Source organism: Ascidia mentula, chromosome 8 (genome assembly GCF_947561715.1).
Source record: "Ascidia mentula chromosome 8, kaAscMent1.1, whole genome shotgun sequence".
NCBI lineage: Eukaryota > Metazoa > Chordata > Ascidiacea > Phlebobranchia > Ascidiidae > Ascidia > Ascidia mentula.
Window position 1 is genome coordinate 9,921,905 of NC_138573.1, and position 18,686 is coordinate 9,940,590.

The 18,686-nt window shown below is 34.2% G+C and overlaps 1 protein-coding gene across 1 annotated transcript in view; it reads left to right on the top strand.

Moving 5' to 3' along the window:
• Positions 1-18,686, top strand: part of LOC145911899 (ATP-dependent RNA helicase TDRD9-like) — a 36,124-nt gene that overhangs the window by 9,959 nt on the left and 7,479 nt on the right. Inside the window, 21 exon segments of the mRNA XM_082999336.1 lie at positions 34-180; positions 3,068-3,148; positions 3,226-3,327; positions 3,953-4,100; positions 5,998-6,227; positions 7,123-7,236; positions 7,384-7,560; positions 9,034-9,135; positions 9,194-9,350; positions 9,414-9,606; positions 11,631-11,778; positions 13,036-13,162; positions 13,215-13,380; positions 13,524-13,698; positions 14,603-14,725; positions 16,457-16,660; positions 16,735-16,848; positions 16,902-17,021; positions 17,855-17,986; positions 18,055-18,191; positions 18,474-18,533. Of these exon segments, the coding sequence (XP_082855462.1) occupies positions 34-180; positions 3,068-3,148; positions 3,226-3,327; positions 3,953-4,100; positions 5,998-6,227; positions 7,123-7,236; positions 7,384-7,560; positions 9,034-9,135; positions 9,194-9,350; positions 9,414-9,606; positions 11,631-11,778; positions 13,036-13,162; positions 13,215-13,380; positions 13,524-13,698; positions 14,603-14,725; positions 16,457-16,660; positions 16,735-16,848; positions 16,902-17,021; positions 17,855-17,986; positions 18,055-18,191; positions 18,474-18,533 (2,957 nt within the window).

The window sequence follows — 18,686 nt, forward strand, 5'->3', positions numbered from 1 at the left end:
TCAACTACAAATGAAAGTATTTTTCATGTATAGGTTGGTCAAGTTGTTGGATACCAGGTTGGCTTGGAGAAAATGTCTTCACAAGACACTAGGCTATTGTTTGTTACAACTGGTGTGCTTTTGAATCAGCTTATACAAGCCAAAAATTTGAACAAGTTTACTCACATTGTCCTGGATGAGGTAAGAGTTTATGTTTATGTACATTTTAGTTTTGTATATTATAGGAAGCATGCAACCATATCCCAAGATATTTTCTCTGCTCTTTGTTAGGACTCTTAAACAAGCTAATACTATCCACTCTCTATATATGGTAATATGTAGTGATGCACCAAAAGTTTGGTTTGCCGAATTTATTCGGCCGAAACCTAAGTTTTAATAATTATTCGGTTTCGGCCGAATATTTTTGCAAAGTTCTGCTGAAACCGAAACTTTTTTGCTGCATGCAACACTGGTACACAAAGTTTAGTATAGTTTAGAATCATGGTTCAAACTGTACTTGTGTGTTTTATTTGTTAATTGTCATCGAAATCAACTTTAAGTTGTTGGTAGTGCCAATAAAAGGTTATATGATAGGATCAGATGCATTCCAGCACATGGTTTGTTTAAACTTATTGCGATTTTTAAGAGATGGATAACAAAATTAGTTTCGGTTTATTCGGAAACTTTTACGGAATATTCGGTTTTGGCCGAAAAATAAAAATGCTGTTTTGGTGCATCACTAGTTATATGTATTGAGTATTTGTGTGGTATATCAAGGTAGGAACACAATGTCCAAAAGCTCCCTTTTGGGTAGTATTAAAAAACCAACTGGATTAAGTAAAAATGTCATACTAAACTACTGGAAACAGTATGTGTTGCTTGGTAGTCACTAAAACATCTGTTTTTCTAATAGTATCTGAACTCAAAAAGAGTAGCCAACAATTATCATCTGTCTCTCACCTTTTTGGGCCATTAAACCAGTAGTTCTCCAACCATTAATGCTTCATGGCTCCACAAGAGTAACAAGCAAGAGGTTGTGGGCCCCTGTTCACGATAAATTTACATAAATGGCAAGCAAAAACCAGCCAACAAAACAATTTTTCATAAATTTCTATATAACACTATCAGTGTGGAATCTTCTTTTGTCTCCGAAAAAGGACGCCCTGCATTAAATGAATCATAGGAAGCTGTCTGGAGCCATATCCACCACTGGCCTCATTGTAAAAGGGAAATTTGTCACTGTGTTATGTAACTGTTTTGTAACAATGGAAGATTTGTGTATATTTTCTTTTATTATTACTAATAAAAAAAATTCAAAGACTAATTACTTTCCAAAATAAAACATATCTGCGAAGTTCAATGGATCAGGACCAAGTGGTCTTGCACAATTAAAAACTTGAAGATTAAAATTTTATAACAAAGCAATGGAGTGGAAACAAAGAGTGTTTATATTACAGTTTGTGAACTGGCCTATTAACAATTAACGTCTAAAGCGTGCTCGGTAAAAAAAAGAAAATGCATTAGATACCTGTCCTGGAGTATGAATAGTATATTCTTAATCGACCCACCAGATTGAAAGACCTGGTGGCCCTATGATCACGTAGATTTATTTCTAGAGGACTGTTTGGCATTCAACAAAAAGCAAAGTTTACATCTTGTCAAAGTTATATCATTATTGCTGTGTGTGTTAAACCTGTAATCAAAACTATCCAGAATAGTTTGATCTAGAGCAGTGGTCTTTAAACGGTGTGAAATTTCCCACCATTGGTCAGCACCGAAATATACAAAAGTAGTTGGAAAAGAATTATTCTGTTCTGTATTCACTGTGTGTCATACACTTATTTGCAATTGTTCATGTCAAATTCTGTATCCACTGTGTGTTAAAAAAGTTAAAAAAGTGTGACAGATATAGTGCAAATGCAATCATTAAATTCTTTAACTTAATAATCTGTTCTTCTGGCAAAGATAAAACGTAACTAGAAGAACAGATTATTAAGTTACAATATGCCTGGCAGCAACAAAAACATTATATTAAATTCTTTGTCAACAAATTTAGATACAGGTTGGAAATAAGATTTCTGTTTAAAGGTTAAGAACCACTAATCTAAGAAGGATTCTAAAAGTAGCATGCGCAAGGTGTCGAGTTTTTATTGCGTGTCGAACATCTTGAGAAAAATTTTCATTGGTGTCGAATAGCAAAAATGTCGTATCTGGTAGCTAACGCATGAGAACGGCCAGGCTTATTTCGATTATGGGATTCATACATACAAAAGTTTAGAATAAACATTAAAATAATGACAAAACAATTAAAAGCATTTGTAGGCTGCTTTGTCTCTTTTAGGTCCGATTGAATGAAAAATGGTACTTGTTTGGTAACAATGCTTCATGTTTGGAAACTATGGTTAGTTTTAAACATAACAGGCCTATTCACTGAGCCGTAAAGTATGCGCTGGCTGGTTTTTACATGGATTTTGTCCATAATTTTAATGCGGTTGCATTTATTTAGTCATTTAAACAGACAAAATTATTTTGGGTGGGAATCCCGGAGTAGCAAAAGATGATGGTATTAAGTTTTCAACACTACATAACCGTTCAGTTAAATTCTGTTGTTTAATAGTGACTCGAAATACAAATTTCTCGCCAAATAATTGTTTGTGGTTTGCAATTAAACGACTTATACTGGCACCAATGTCTTCGAACCACTTCTTTCGTCAAATCGTTGGCGTCCAATCTTTGAAAAAAGAAAAATAGTAAGATTGATTTGAATGTTGCAAGATTGGCGTGACCGGTATGTTAGGCTTAATTAAGTTATTATCATAATTCAATTGATGGACTTTGGTTGATAACAATAGCGTTGGTCTGTTTGTGGTACTGCATACTGGTAAATTATCATTTTTTTTATGCCGTTTGTGTCGAACAGTGGTGTCACATGCCAAAAACTTAGAATGGTGAAAACGGCGACACCCTGAGCATGCACAAGTAATAGTTGCTTTACCATTACAATTTGTCAACTCATATCATATTTATTGAGCAAATCTCTGTTTTAAACAGATTTTAAGAAGGTAAAGGAAATAATTGTTTTGCCTAGATTCATGAGAGGGATCAAGAAACAGATTTTGCGATGCTTCTTGTTCGAAAACTTTTGTGGCTTAACTCGAAGTCCGTCAAGGTACTACTCTCATATTGCAGTATTTGAGTACATAAGCAAATAGTAATACCAAAAGTAATTAAATGAACAATTTATAGGTAATACTCATGTCAGCAACAATGAATTGTCTAGAAATAGCTGAATATTTTGGAAGCCATGTCAGTGGCAACTTCTTCCTTGCCCCTACTGTAAACATTAAAGTAAGTAAATTAGTAAGTAAAAGTAAGTAAATACTCAGCAGCCATAGGCGCCTAGTCAGGGGGGGCGGCGTCCCCCAGGTTTTTCCAAAAAAACCATTGGCTATTACGCGCGTCTATCCGCACCTTGTAACTCGGCGCATTTGTAATGTTCGAAGAAAAAAGACCTAAAAACAATGTATTTCCTACGCGACGCACACAAAGTATGTTGACCTAGTTTTGCTTGCGTAGCTGGCATCGGTTGTTGAACGTCAGTCTCGCAGTATGATATGCCAACGGGTACAGGTACTTATTGGTTGTGTCGTAGATCGATCTCGGGCATTTATTGTTAACGCCGCCCTTTTGGCTAATACGCCTCATGCATTGTAATTCAAACACAGTTTTTTTATCCTTGATGACGTCATAGTAACAAATTATGACGTCATAACATAGCCGCCCCCCCCTGGAAAAATGCAAACCAGGCTCCTATGTCAGCAGCACACTAAGTATGTTTTCACATTTGTGCACTGCAACCGTAATCTACGCCAATGAACTTTAAAATAAAACACAAATTTAATAATTTTAGAAAGCAAGAAAGCATTGTAAACAGTTGTACTTTTTGAAACTTTACTTTTCATTCTAACTGTAGGGACGACTGTATGATGTTTTGGAATACTTTACTGAAGATCTTACCGCATTGGGTCAGTTGCCAGTAGTGGATGTGAACAACCCTGAAATTTCAGATGAAGCTTATGCTTTGGCCTCCAGATTAATATTACATTTAGATGTTTTGGAAACAAAGGTAATGTTTTTCTTTTAAGATTTGGTGCTTCTTAATACAACTTACTAAGTATATTACTGCGACAAAAGGACAACTAATTTTGTGTTTGTGAGCTACAGACAGTGGCTCGTTTTCTTCGACATAGTTTTGTATTTTCATCTCTAACAAATCACAATACAACCTTGAATGGCTGTTTTCTGCATGAGCACAGATTTTTGTGTGCACTAATAAAATTTATCAGTGATACAAAAAACAAGATTGTTGTAATTGGCCACATTGCTGGTGGTTGGTTTTAACATTTTGCATAACCTTAAAGAGGGGCCCAAGGGGTTTGGACACGGCATAAGATATGTTTGTCAGTTTTGTTTGCTAAACAACCATAACTGTAATTTTTTGTCAAAATCCCTACAAAAACCAAAAAATTTCTTTTACATTTGCCTAAAAACTGCATCCTGCTTAAACTAGCCATTGTTTCTAAACATGAGGGTTTAACTCCAGAAAAAACTTTCAGCATCTACAAAAAGGCAGAGGAATAGCGTTCCACCTCATGCAGAATGGTTTATTTGTTTTTTTTTTACCAAATGAACAATTTTTAATCCCGTTTTTGTCACCAAATATATTTCCTTTCATAGAAATAGTAATGATACTATTTCATAGCGTTACACAATTGTGCAAGCCATCTTTTATATGACGATTTGCGCTAACATTGGCATTTATATTTTGTAATGCACAAGAAAAAATATGAGGGGGGTGTTCGGTTTCGGTACCTAATTAATGAAGCCGTTAGATGCGAATAAAATTTTTTTCGGACATTCATCATGCTGTAATTTTTTGTCAAAATCCTGGTGGAAACCAGTTTTGTTGTTGAACACGTTGCCAATATTATGCATGTTGAAAATAACTGTTAGCGCTCGCATAGGTACAAAGAGAAATATAAGGCCACCGCATGCAACATAGTTTTTATTTGTATGTTTTCTTGATAACGTAAGCCCACATTTAATTCCTTTTAGATAACACGTATATTTAAACCTTTCTTTTAAAGTCGTGGTAATGAAACTATGGCGCAAGCACTACCGCAAAAACTCGCATCGAGTGTTCCAAGTGTTACGCGATTGCGTAAGCCAGGAAGCCATCGTTTATGTGACGATTCGCACCAAGACTGGCGTTCGTATTTTGCAATGCTCGGCCACAAATAACCTTAGTTTACAGCGGAAAATTGGGGAATTCCCAAACAAATTCCATCCCCCCCCACTCTAAAAACAAATCTGTAATGGTCTAGGACATGGTCTTGCACCACCAAATACACATCGATGTTTTAGCACTAGATAATTTGCGAAATATATATTAAAAAAACAGACGAAATACAAAATACTCGCTGTATAGAAATTGTAGCAAAAATGAATAAACTTATAAGGTCGCGCTTTCAAAAACAGTATTGTTGACGGGTTATTGACCAATGGCACAACAAACGATTGTTTCATAAGAGTCATCGCCACATGAATGCGCGCGCGACCGAGAAACAAAGAAACAGCGGAGACGAACACTTCACCGAAATTATCCGCACTTTCACACCCCACAAAACAATGTGCCAAAATGCTGAGGGGTGTTCTGACACCTAAACACCCCCCTGGATCCGCCACTGACCACAAGTAACCTTAATTTACAGCAAAACATCAGGAATTCCCCCAATTTTTTTTACATGTTAATCATAAACATCTGATAATAAATCATGTGTGCTGTTTTTGTTGTACGGCACCATTTGGACTCCTAGTTTAAGAAGCTATGCAATAAAAGTATGTCTATGAGAAGTAACAAACAATATTTTAATCTGTCTGTTACCTACACATAAATAAACAGTTGAGAGCAAATAACACCTATTAAGTATATATATACTTTATGTATCATAAATTGTTGCGGTGATCAAGGAACCCAGAATAACCTTTATTTTTAGGTTGAACCATGTTCAAGGCAACGTGGTTCAGTGCTTGTGTTTTTGCCAGGCATTTTACAAATCAGAGAATTTGAAAGCATTTTGGACTGTGAATATGTCAAAAGAAAATTAAAAATTATTCCACTTCACTCAAGCATTACAGGAGAAGAACAAGCAGAAGTGTTTGTTGCAGCACCACTTGGATTTCGAAAAGTAATGAGTGTGGTTATCCAAAAACTCTTAAAACAATATATGTGTTTTATTTCACTGTTTGTGTAATATCATGGATGTTTTCAGGGGCTTGTTACCTATGGCGCCAAATATGGGGATTCACCGAATCTCCTGTAAAATTACCTGAGGGTGCTGCACCCTTGTTTTTTCAACTGCCTATGTGCAGGAGTCTAATAAGTTCATAGAACAAAAGTAAAAAAATTGTCAATGTTAAACCCATTGCAAACAGCAAAAAACACAAATGCTTGACTAAGGCATTCACAATTCGCTGGACTACAACCAAACAAAAAGTGTTCTGAAAGTGAAAAATTGATTAAATTTCCCAAAAACATTTTGACCTATTTTTAAAAAAAAATGAATAAGCCTATTTTGTCAATTTGTGTGACATCATAAATTCGACGTATGACCCTGTGTCATTCACTGCATTTAATTAGAGAAATTGTTCTGCCTTTAATTGTCAAACATGATTACAACATGCCAAAAATACAGACAATCGTAGTATGTCAGTCTGACAATAGTTGATGTTTTGACCAGGTTTAGCACACACAAACGTACAAACAGGCATGGCAGATTATAGCATGCAAAATGGTTTTTGTTTGTGTTTTCTTGATTAACACTATTATGGTTCCAAATTTATTTGAGGCATTTCTTACAAAAAAACAAAAAAAAACAGCACATGTATTGCCACAAAAAAATTTTATAGGCAAAATTAAATAACAAAGTTGTACCAAACAAATGTGTGGAATGTAAACAATTGCATAAATGTTGAATTTTCCAAGAGGAAAGTTTTTAAATGCCCCTTAATTTTTAAAAACACTGTCTATACCAATAAAATAATTTTGTGTTATAAATTTATTGTTATGTACCATTTTTTTAGGTTATCTTGTCAACTAATATCGCAGAAAGTTCAATTACTGTTCCTGATATACAGTATGTTGTGGACTTTTGTTTGACAAAGTCTTTGGTTAATGACATAGAAACAAACTACCAGGTATGTTATAGCTTGTTGTATCAAAGTTATTGTTACAAGCTTGTGGTTTATTTAAAGTAGCTAATCTATCTTACACCAAAACTTGATGTTATAAATTATATGTACCGTTTCTGGTTCCAAAAGTAACATAAACTTTCATTTTTGCAGAGTTTGCGTCTGCAGTGGTCATCCAAGGCAAGTAGTAGACAAAGAGCCGGAAGGGCGGGCCGTGTGTCAACAGGTCGAGTTTACAGATTAATTAGTAAGTTTTTTTGGGAGACTTGTATTCCTGAATATGGAATTCCTGAGCTGCAACGATGTTCACTGGAAAGTGCTGTCTTGAAAGTAAGTTTGCATTCAGATCTGAGTTCTTCCAACAGCATTTATTTTTAATTTGTTTTTACATAAACATACAGTTGACCAATTTGCTTGGTTACTGATGCTGTTCAGTTAATTTAAAAGCTCTTCTGGAAAAAAAAGCTATAAATATGAATACCAATATCAGAATGTTGATCTAACAAATAGTGTTCTTGCCAGAAGAGTTTGACACTGAGCACAATACAAATGTCTTGTTGTGAAAGAGTAAAGATGCTGAGAAACTGGATTGTTCTTGCTGTGATGTAAATTGTACATGGCACATTTTCAGACATAGAGCATTTATTCCAAACTTTTTCAAAATTGCTAATATTAAACAAACGTCAGCCCAGGATATACCAGCAAATAAAAACCAACGACATGCCCCAAAAATGAGCTAATAGTTTTAATAAGATGGGTGTTCTGGTGCACAACTTGGGTGTTGCACATAAGCATGTAAATTTGCTGCACATAAGCATGTGCTTCTACAAAGTGTTTGCTTTAAGCCCAATGTTTTGAAGTTGATAGGATATTGTTAAAATTCCCTTTATTAAACATATCAAACCACAACAAATGTTTCGTGCCAATTACCCCAAAAGCATTGAGCGAATTTTCTGTTATGTCGTATGCACAACAGTAATGTTGCTTAGTCAATCCATTTTAAAAAGTTTTGATTATATGAATAAACATGTACAGAACTAAAACATGGTTTGGTGTACTAATGCAAGGGTCAAGCATGAAAATCCACCCAAATTCATTCGTACCTTCAACTTTGTTAAACTAATGAAAGTTCCAATCCAAATTAAGTGAAATGTATTATGACAGAGCATGAAATTCTGTTATTATGTTTCTTCCCAACTAAAGTTAGTTGCTGAGTTACTGCTAGAAAAACTTTTGCATTCTACAGCTTGGGAACCACTAGACCAGTCCACAAATAGTGGGCCGAGTTTCGGTTGAAGTATTGCAAAGTTTTCTAGTGCAAACTGCTGATTGGCAGTGAAAGTGCTTTATACTCATAGGACTGTGAGATGTTAACTGCTGCGATAGACTAAAAATTTGCCACTATTGAGACTTTGTTTCCCTTTCACAAATATTTGCTGTTATGCATTGCTGCAAATTGCTCCTGGCATGTGAAACTAGTTTTTAGTGCACAGTTGTTGATTTCCTAACACATATATTACAATTCAATTTCTTCAATGCGCCGTGTCAGCACCTGATGAAGCGAGATCAAGCTCGTACAAATACAGTGGCTTAACAGTCAGTCTCTTATCAAAACAGTACACCAGCAAGTACTATAGATATATTATAATAGCATTCGTATCATGGTAGAGAAACAATTGATAAATGTGTTCAAGTACAGAACTGTTTAACAACCACTTTGGGCCTACAGCTTAGCGTGCCAGAGGAGAACTATTGTTGTTAAGGAGCTGAAAGGTGATTCAACTAAAAGTGTTCCATTTTTAGGTAAAAGTTCTTGATCTGGGCCCGCCAAAGGAAATTCTGTCCTTGGCTATGTCACCACCAGATCTTCAAAATATTGAACGTACTATATTACTTTTGAAAGAGGTATGTAATATTAGTTTTTCTTGGTTTGCTTTTTTAAATTGTGCATATTTGTTGATAGGTAGGAGCACTTTCAACTACAACAAACTTAAAAAGATTTGATGGAAATTTAACATTTGTTGGGCATGTGTTGGCTTCTCTTCCAATTGACATGAGATTGGGCAAGATGTTAATGTTGGGTTTAGTGTTTGGTTGTTTAGAAAACTGTTTAGTGATAGGTACTATGATAATGATTGTCACTCTCTGTGTGTTATTTCAGCACTGTTTTATGCAATTTTAAGCTGCATCTCTCTCCAAACAAAGCTTTTTTGCAACACCATACAACAAACTTCTGGGCTCTTATCGCCAACAGCTACTTTGGTCAGATGGAAGTTTTAGTGATTGTATTGCTCTTCTGCATGCTTATAGAAGGTGGGAATTTTTGACAGGATCCAATTACTTTAGAAGGAGGAATGATGAACAGCTGTGGGCTAGGTATATTTTCGTTTCCAAACCTTTTTTGAAATGACCCTAATTTTCCATAAATCCTATTTTGTAAAATCTAAACATGTACTTGCAATAAGACTTTTTGCAACCTCAAAATACATTAAGTGATTTACCAGAGAATAATTTAAAATCCCAATTTTTAAGCCACAAAAGTTTAAGTTACTGTTGGACATGTCCATTGGGTGAACTTGGCGCCCGTCTATAGCGCTACCTAGTGGAGTAAGTATATGAACATATCGAAAACAGTTTGAGTAAAATAATAGAGGCAAACAGATCTACATGTATGTGTCTTTTCAAATAAATAATTGAAAAAAGTAGAGAGTCTCGAACTGAAGAAAATTCGTTAAGTTTACAAGAGAAACTTATACCTTCATTCTATCTATCATGCACCTTACTACTGCCTCTTTGTGGGTATATTTAAAAAAATGGAAGACACCTTTGTCTTTAATGACCACAAAAAAATTTAATTGAATTTGATAGTTTTGCCTAGACCTTAAAGTGGTGGCTTAGCTATACCAATATTAGTTGGGATATTATTACTCTATTGGCCATAACCTTGGAAATTTGTAAAGTCATTGCCAAACCAAACACCTGTAAATACAACATATCAATGAAAAAGTAAGTCATAGCTTAAGTCCATCTGTAATATTGCCATAAGACACAAAAGTGTTATAATGTGGTGGCCAGGGATTGTTAGAAAAGGCATTTGTGAGTAGGGATCAACATTGAAAGATGCTGTGATATGTGTCTCTAGTATTGCCAACTTAAAGGAGTTTATGATGGCTGCAACATCAAGAAGTAAAAAAAAAGAAAAAGCTTTATTCGCTATTGAAGATTACAATTCAAATTGCAAAATAAGATTTGGTGAATTAGATGGTGACTTAGACCAGCTAAAACCATACTTGCTTATGCGAAACTTGCCCTGGCCAGTATATGAGCCTTGCCCAAAATATCACTGATGTACAGGCCTTCCTTAAAAAAGGCGAGAAATCTGTTTGTCAAATACATTAGATTGTGTGCTTAAATTTGCCGTTGTTACCAAACATGTTACATTGTTATGAAAAGTGCCATTTTTTGTTTGCTCAATGTCAAGTTACGGAAACAAAAAAAAAATTTTCAGTGGTCATTTTGTTGTAACAACATCTGGTTTTTCCAGTGTAAACCAATTTTTGCACTGGAAAACAAAACTGAAAAATTATAGGCTTACAGGGCTACCGTATGTATATTTGTCTTGTGTGTGTTTTATTGGCTACATTAGCGCACACTTAATTGTTTTTGGTACAAAGTTTGTTTAAGCCCTTTTTTGAAAAGTAAAAGAAACGTTCAGAAGCATGTATCGCCGTAAAACTCGCATTTGAGTTTTCCAAATAGTACTGCAGCTGTGCAAGCCACTGTTATGTGTGTGTCTCTTTCTATTAACGCACACATGGACATGCATATTTTCTATAGCTCAACCCCAATTTACCGTTATATAACATCTAAAAATAGAGGAAATTTCCCCGAAATTTAGGACCCCCCAAAACATGGTTAACATTAGTTATGACTTTATGTTGGGACTGCCCCCACCCTCCATTGATAGATTACTATTTGGATACAACGATTTAACTTCAAGCAAAGGATTGGGGAAATAACTGTGATGTTAGTTTTATTATTTTAATGGGTATGTCATATGTACCATATTTTTTAAGAAGATAAACACATCTAACTTATTCAGAAACCATTAGTGGTATTGTTCAGTTTACCGATGTTATGAAATTCTGTTTTACTACATTGTGCGCAACATTACCTTGGATTCAAATGCATTAATAATTTGATAAACATGCAGACTGCCTTATTCAATAGAGTTTATAATGTTCAAAGTGAAAACTGAGTGCTAAAATATTCGACAGCTCTGGTTTGCTTTACTGCATAAGGCATAATCAATTTACACTTTGTGTTTCATGTAATATGGTGGTTGTCATGTTAAATACTCTGTGTTGGAGCAAATGTTTTATCGAGTAAGTAATGTTTAGGCAAAACTTTATACAACTGCGCCGTTTGCATGAAGTTCATTTCCTCATTGAAGAATTAAAAGCCAGGTTGAAGCACTTTAATATTCACTCAAATGACGTGTTTTATTGGAAAGCAGAAGATCAGCAACAAAATGAATTAATATTGAAGGTGTGTACATTTCACAATGCTTCATAAACAATATGTGCCAGTTGATAACACCACAAAAGAATAACTGTATATTTTATAATATTGCGTGTTTTCAAATACTGTATTACAGCTGAAATTTTTGTACTTTTGTGAATACAAGAAATCAACGAAAAAATAAATTGTAATGACATACTGCTTGCATTATAATTTCAACTGCATTTTTGTCATGATAACAATCTATTTGTCTATAAACCCTTTATAAATGAATCCAGTTAATCAAAACCAGGTAATGCGTTAATTGCATGAAATTTAAATAATTTTTTCAATTACAGAAGTTACTTGATTGTAAGTCGTGGCTTCTGAAGTTTATTACCCTACTGTTTGTGTGGCTTACAATCAGGGGGGATTACATTTTTTATTGTTACATTGATAATTTTTTTGCAACTTAATGTTTCAAGAAAACCTTAAACTCGCTTCTTTATGCCGTAAAGTTTTATTGCACAAGGTTATCAGCGGGACAGACAATTTTAAATGACAGATTTGTTGACAATCACTGTTCCCTAACTTTGCTTTTAAAATTTATAAGCAGCTTAGGTTCGAGGGTGTGGCTTATATTAATTTGTTAACACCAGTGCATGTGGCTTAGAATCAAGGGCAGTATACAATCGGGTAAATACGGTACCAGAAATGTTTGATTTACTGTGATGCGAAGCTTAGGCTTCATAAAAAGCAATAATGCTATTGTTTCAAAGGTGACCACTTTCTCAGAGATCTTATTTTGGTTGTTTAAGCGTAATGACATACTGACAACAAATTTAGCTATTTATGATGCAGTTAAGTCACATTGACAAACGTTTATTGATAAATTTTACATGCCAGGACCAAGCAAATTAATTCTTCTTACAAACCACTTAACAAATACGATGTGGGCAATTCACAATAACATCTGATTTGATATAAACCTATAGAATTAAGGCATCTCTGTTACTGAAGTTGATCGTCATAAGTCATAACAATGTTATTTCAGCTGAGAAAAGTGTAAATAGACACCCCAGTTTACAATGTGTACTGTTTATACTGATTTCCATCACTCCCAAAATACTTTTCGCACAGATATAACATACACATGTGCTACTTTGCTGCCAGGCATACTACAATTTAAATATACACATTACAAATTTTACAGAAAGTTAAAATATGGCCAATTAAACCTCAGCTAAAGAATATGTTTTTAGAATATTTTGGGCTAGTTATGTTCTCATTGCTTTTTTGTTTTAGGTTGTGATGGCGGGTGCATTTTATCCAAATTATTTTGAACAATCGCTCACTGATGAAGTACAGGCTCTCAAAGATATGTCAATGTTAAACCCACGTAGAACAGTACTTCTTTCTGGATTACCTAACGGTATTATACACAGGAATGAAGTTGACATCCTGAAATGTTTCGTTTATTATAGGTTTGGGACCACTATATAAAAACTCTCTTGTTGATCTTCTCAAGGGTTGTGGAAAGATAAATACCATGTTTTATGATGGTTCGAAGGTATTTGTTGAGTTTTCACCTGAAGAAGCATTAAACACAGGAAACATGCTTTCTTCTGTATACCTTGCTTGTAAAATGCGGTAAGTTAACAACTGATTTACTAATTGTGTTTGTTGAAGATGGCATTAATTTGTGATAAAATTTATGCTTTTAGTACAAATTTGAATTTATTCTATATTTGAAAGATTCATGTTGTTTTGAATGAAAATCGAAACAGAAAATAACCTGTCACTGTTGTTGAGTTTTTGCCTAGGCACATAAAAAGACCATTACAAATACAACAAACATGCAATGATAATGATGGAAAATTAAATGCCTTATTTCAAAAATCTCCTTTTTTGTGTCATACACTTTCTTCACCAATGTTGGCCATTGAAACACCTAGACCTGGAAAACTGGTTAGTACCTGTAGTTGCAGTCTTTAAATTTGATTCATTTAAAAAGGTTTTATTCGCACTTGGTTTAACTACTTACCCATTAAAAAAACACTGACTTAGAGTAATGTGATGACATTTTATACATTGTTTACAGCTGTGCAATGGGATGATTATGCAATTGCATGAATCATTACTGCATTATTGTTCACCATGTTGTCTTATTTCCAATTAACTAATTTTTCAACTTATATGCACTATAAATCTGTTTGTTGCACAAAACATTTAATTTTTGGCCACTAGCATATATCCGTAGTAGGGTCCTAAGCGATTTTTTATGACCTAATAAGTTTAAAAGATGACTTTATTTTTTCTGAAATATGCTCTGAAATGTGCCATTATTTTTGGATATTTTTGTCATAAAATGTTAGCAATCCAGTAGAGAATCTACAAACAACCCATATTTATTCAGCATTTGCAAAATCCATTGCATAAGAAAACAAGCAAAAGAAACATAACAGTGAAAAAACAATAATTTTTGTGACCTAGGAATGCAATCAGACCAAGAATTGAATATTTTATCACCCCAAAGGTCTGAATATATGTAAGCAGTCTAAAGTCGAACAAGCTCTTTTAAATTTATGAAAATCTTATGCCCTAACACATAAAACAACTATTTTATAAGTCACCTGGAACAATATGTGATATTTGTGCATTTCACAGGCATCTTGACCTTGTGAAAAATATGACTTTAATGACAAAAAATTGTCACATTTATAATCAGTGAAACATACTTTATATTTAATGCTCTGTATGTGTGATAATCTGTAGTTTGCATTCCTCAAATATTATTCTTCAAATTTAACCTGTAAATTTTCTGCAAAATTGTTTTATTTATTATTTTTAAATTTTGTTGCATGTTTAATAGCTGTGGCTGTCTGTTTGTGTCACCCATGTCTCATCAGGGGTTATGTTTTGGGGATATAAACTGTTGCAACAAAATATTGAAACACTCCACTTTATTTCTTCGACAATTGAAAAATGCATCAAGGTAACATCTATTTTTGTGTGCAGAAAATCAAAGCTTTTTTGTAAATATTTATTTGAAGTTTAAAAATGTGTCTGCAGAACAAATATGTTTAAGTTGTATCTTCCGAGTGCCATAATAGAAGTAAAATATATAATCAAGGGCATATTGAAGAAATATATATATGATCAAATCAGCCAAAAATCATCAGTGAGCTGCAGACAGTTCACACTGTTTTGACTTATCAGTCCTGATGAGTTCGGCTGATGACTGAAGACAGTTTGTTAGGTTCCTAACGGATTGACGCCAACTGTGAAAGTCACCACAAAGTGAGATAGTCTCTCTCTGGCAATTTACGCGGAAAAAAATTCCTTGGTCATAGCTGCATAACTCACTGACTATGTTGGCAGTATATGTGAAGAGCAATGGTAAAGCGGCTGCCAATCCATTATGTTATGTTTCCCAATACATAAGAACAATCTCTTGCATAGTCATAGCCAACTATGCAGGGGGTGCCTCCCCTTAGGTTTTGTTCGAAAAGTTTAGGCTAATATGTGCCTCTGTCGCAACCATAGACTTAAATTTGAAGTGTTTCCATTATTTTATCCTGGTCTTGCAAAAAAGAGTAAGACATTGCGGGTCACTAACAGACAACAGCGGCTCCAGATAGACCAGTGGTTCCCAAAGTGGGCGCCAGCACCCACCTAGGGGGATTTGCAATCGTACGGGGGCGGTGGAGACTAAATGGGCGATTGGGGGGTACTTGGTGATATGGCAAATTTTCTCTTATAGCGCAAGTCAATGTTTCTGAACCAGGGTTACGTTTACCACTAGTGGTACGCGATCGCATTCCAGGTGTTACACGAGCACCTTTCCGTAATTATCTTAGCTCTTACTTGGTGGAATGTGCGTTTAGCGCATTCACACTCTTTTAATGGAAAAAGAAATCAGATTGTTTTTGTCTGGCATAAAATCTGATATTGAGAAATTGGTGTCATTGCACCAACCTCACCCATCGCATTGTTTGACAAGCAACAAATAAATTCGTTGTGTTTTTTGTCTGTTCTGTTGGGCGTTGTTAAATGACTAAGGTGTTTTTTGGGGGCGGTGCAGAAAAATAGTTTGAGAAACACTGAGATAGATTAACAGGCAGTTAGATTCTCAACAGTAGCAGAAACTGCACAGGTTAAATACATCTCCATTTATATTTCATTAGTTATGTTTGGTTGGAACTAAATATCTTTGCACAAAATTTGGTTTCTCACATAACGAAACATTGTGATGACGCACACAAATAAATATGTTCCAATCTCATGTTTTTATAGTTAACGCCGCTTTGTAGGCTAATATGCCATGTGTATTAAAATTCAGAGACTGTTTTATGATATATAATGATGCCATAATATCTAATTATAATATCCCAAATATAGCCGCTCACCCTGGATATCAAAACTGGGCTCCAAGTGTATAGTGATATACACTGGAAACTGGCATTCTTTGCCTGCCTCGTTTGATGTCAGCATAAAAACTAAACAAAAAATTGTCACAATACATGCAGTATATTTTTAATGAAGAACACATTCCTTTTTCAGTGGTACAACAGCAACTACAGTAATTCATTGACATTCCATAAGGCTTTAAACTTAACTCCTATGTAAAAAGTTATTTCACATGTAATTTGCAAGTTTCATGATTACTGGTATTGTATTTAAAGACATGCTGTTGGAAAATACACTTAATATATATTTGTGTCAGGTGTGTACAAAAACTTATGAAGTAGGTGACATGGTGTTAGCGCCATATGATGATGGCACACAAGAACAATACTACAGAGCAATGGTTTTGACAATCATTCCCCCCATTAAAGTTTGGTTTGTAGATTATGGCAATACAACAACAATTAATTCCTCTGGAGTGATCTGTAAAATCCCACTTACTCTCAGTAAAACATGCTTTCAGGTAAGAAACCCATGTTAAAGCAAAAAGCTCTTTTTTAATAAAACAATATTTGTTTGCACAATTTTACTGTAAAGGCTCTTCAGTTTAAGTTGCAAGGAATTAAATTGAACGAAATGGTGTCAAAGAATATGGTCAAGAGTTTTTTGTTTGGTCTCATTAAAGCTTCAAGTCACAACGTCAAAGTTAAGGTAGGATTTATATCTAGATCATTGACTTGACAAATAACATCAACATCTTTTAGATTCACTCTGTTGTGTCTAATATTGTTAATGTGGATTTGTTTTGTTCTTGCACCCACATTAACCAACTACTTGTTACCAAAGGCTTTTGTGAAGAATGCTCAGAAGAAAGATTGTCTGAGGTATTTGTATTGTTATAAAATAACTGCAATCATTCATAAGTTCATTCTTTTGCTTTCTTATTGAAATTCAAAAGTTTTTGGTTAGTATTTCCTAAATACAATAAATACATGCATTATATCTTAATTGTCACCACCATGTTTTTTTCTCTGCACAAATGTGTTATCATAGGGTATTGCACTAATGATATTTGACTGTAATGTTAAAATAGGAGTATTCAAATAGAAAAATATTGGCGTTGCCATTGGTTAAAAAAGTTCCTGCATAGTTTGATGTTCACCACATTGTACATAACAATACCCATTATGCTTGAAGTAAGCACTAAGTTGAACATAGGCAGTAAACATAACAATAATTTGTGACAGTCTATTTGAAATATTTACATGGCTAACTGTGCATAAAAGGTTGCCAGATTTAAAAATTGCTAGCTTGTTTTTTAGGGTACATCGGTTGAGTGCCAGATTGTGGGCTTTGTTAATTTTTTTCTGATTCTATGTTGGTGATTATTTCACCAGCTTGTAGAGTGTCTATTATATTTTAAAAAACTAATACAATGTTGAAACTGAACTCATAGCAGCTTGCATGCGCAAATGCTTAATACATTTAAAAGCGATTTTGACACCACTGCTGGGAAAAAATCCACTCACAAATATATACATATATACATACACGAATTTTGAGAATCACTCAACTGTTAACTTAGCTTTTTGGTATACATAATTTGGCATGCAAAAGATTGTGCAATGCATACATGTTGTTTCAAAACATTTTTTAAAAAATTCCAATTTTTCAACTTTCCTTAGAACTTGATGTTATTGACTATTTTTCTGACTAGGTAAATCACTCTTTATGGATAAATGCAAATGATGATCAGTTAAATTTTGATATTGAAGCTGAAGCTCAAGCTCATGCCAAGTGGACTGAAATAAGCTGTTTTCCAGCAGATCATAGTAAACATCATCGTAAGGTTTGTTATATTTAAAAAAAATACAGGTTGGTATGTTATTTGTTCCTTTTTTATGTATAAATTTGCAGGTAAATATTCAAGGTCCCCGAACATCCTTTGAAACAAGTTTTTTCTCAATTACTAATATAGGACGCTTGCGAAATGTAAACATTGACCAAAATGGAATTAACAGCATAAGTATAAATCAGCAGAGGAGTTCAGAAAGGTTTGTCTAAAAGCAACATATTTTTAGTTGCTATACCTGTATTGGGTGGATCAATAACTTTTAGTCTTTATGTTTTTGATTACATCATGATAAATAGACAATTTTTTGCATTTGTCTAATTTTTTTATAATTGACTTCTGTGCTGCAACCCAATGACGAAAAGATGTATTTGTTTTTAAAAGATGTATTATAATTTTCGTAGTTTGATGGTATACAAAGAATGTTAAAAGGATTTAGTTTGTTTGTTATTAAGCAGGCAAAACTTTGTGGTTGTTGTTTCAGAATTATGATGGTTGCTGCACAGGTTGGCATTAATCAGTCTGGTAGTACCATGTTGGCAAGGTATGCTTGTTGTCTATATGTTGTCCTGAATTAGGCAGTTCCAAATGGTAGGATGAACATAAGAATAGTTATTAAAACTCTGCAAGGGATGTTTGAAATTGTGTTGTATAAAACTAAGTGTGTATTAAATTGTAATTTTTACGCATAAAACAA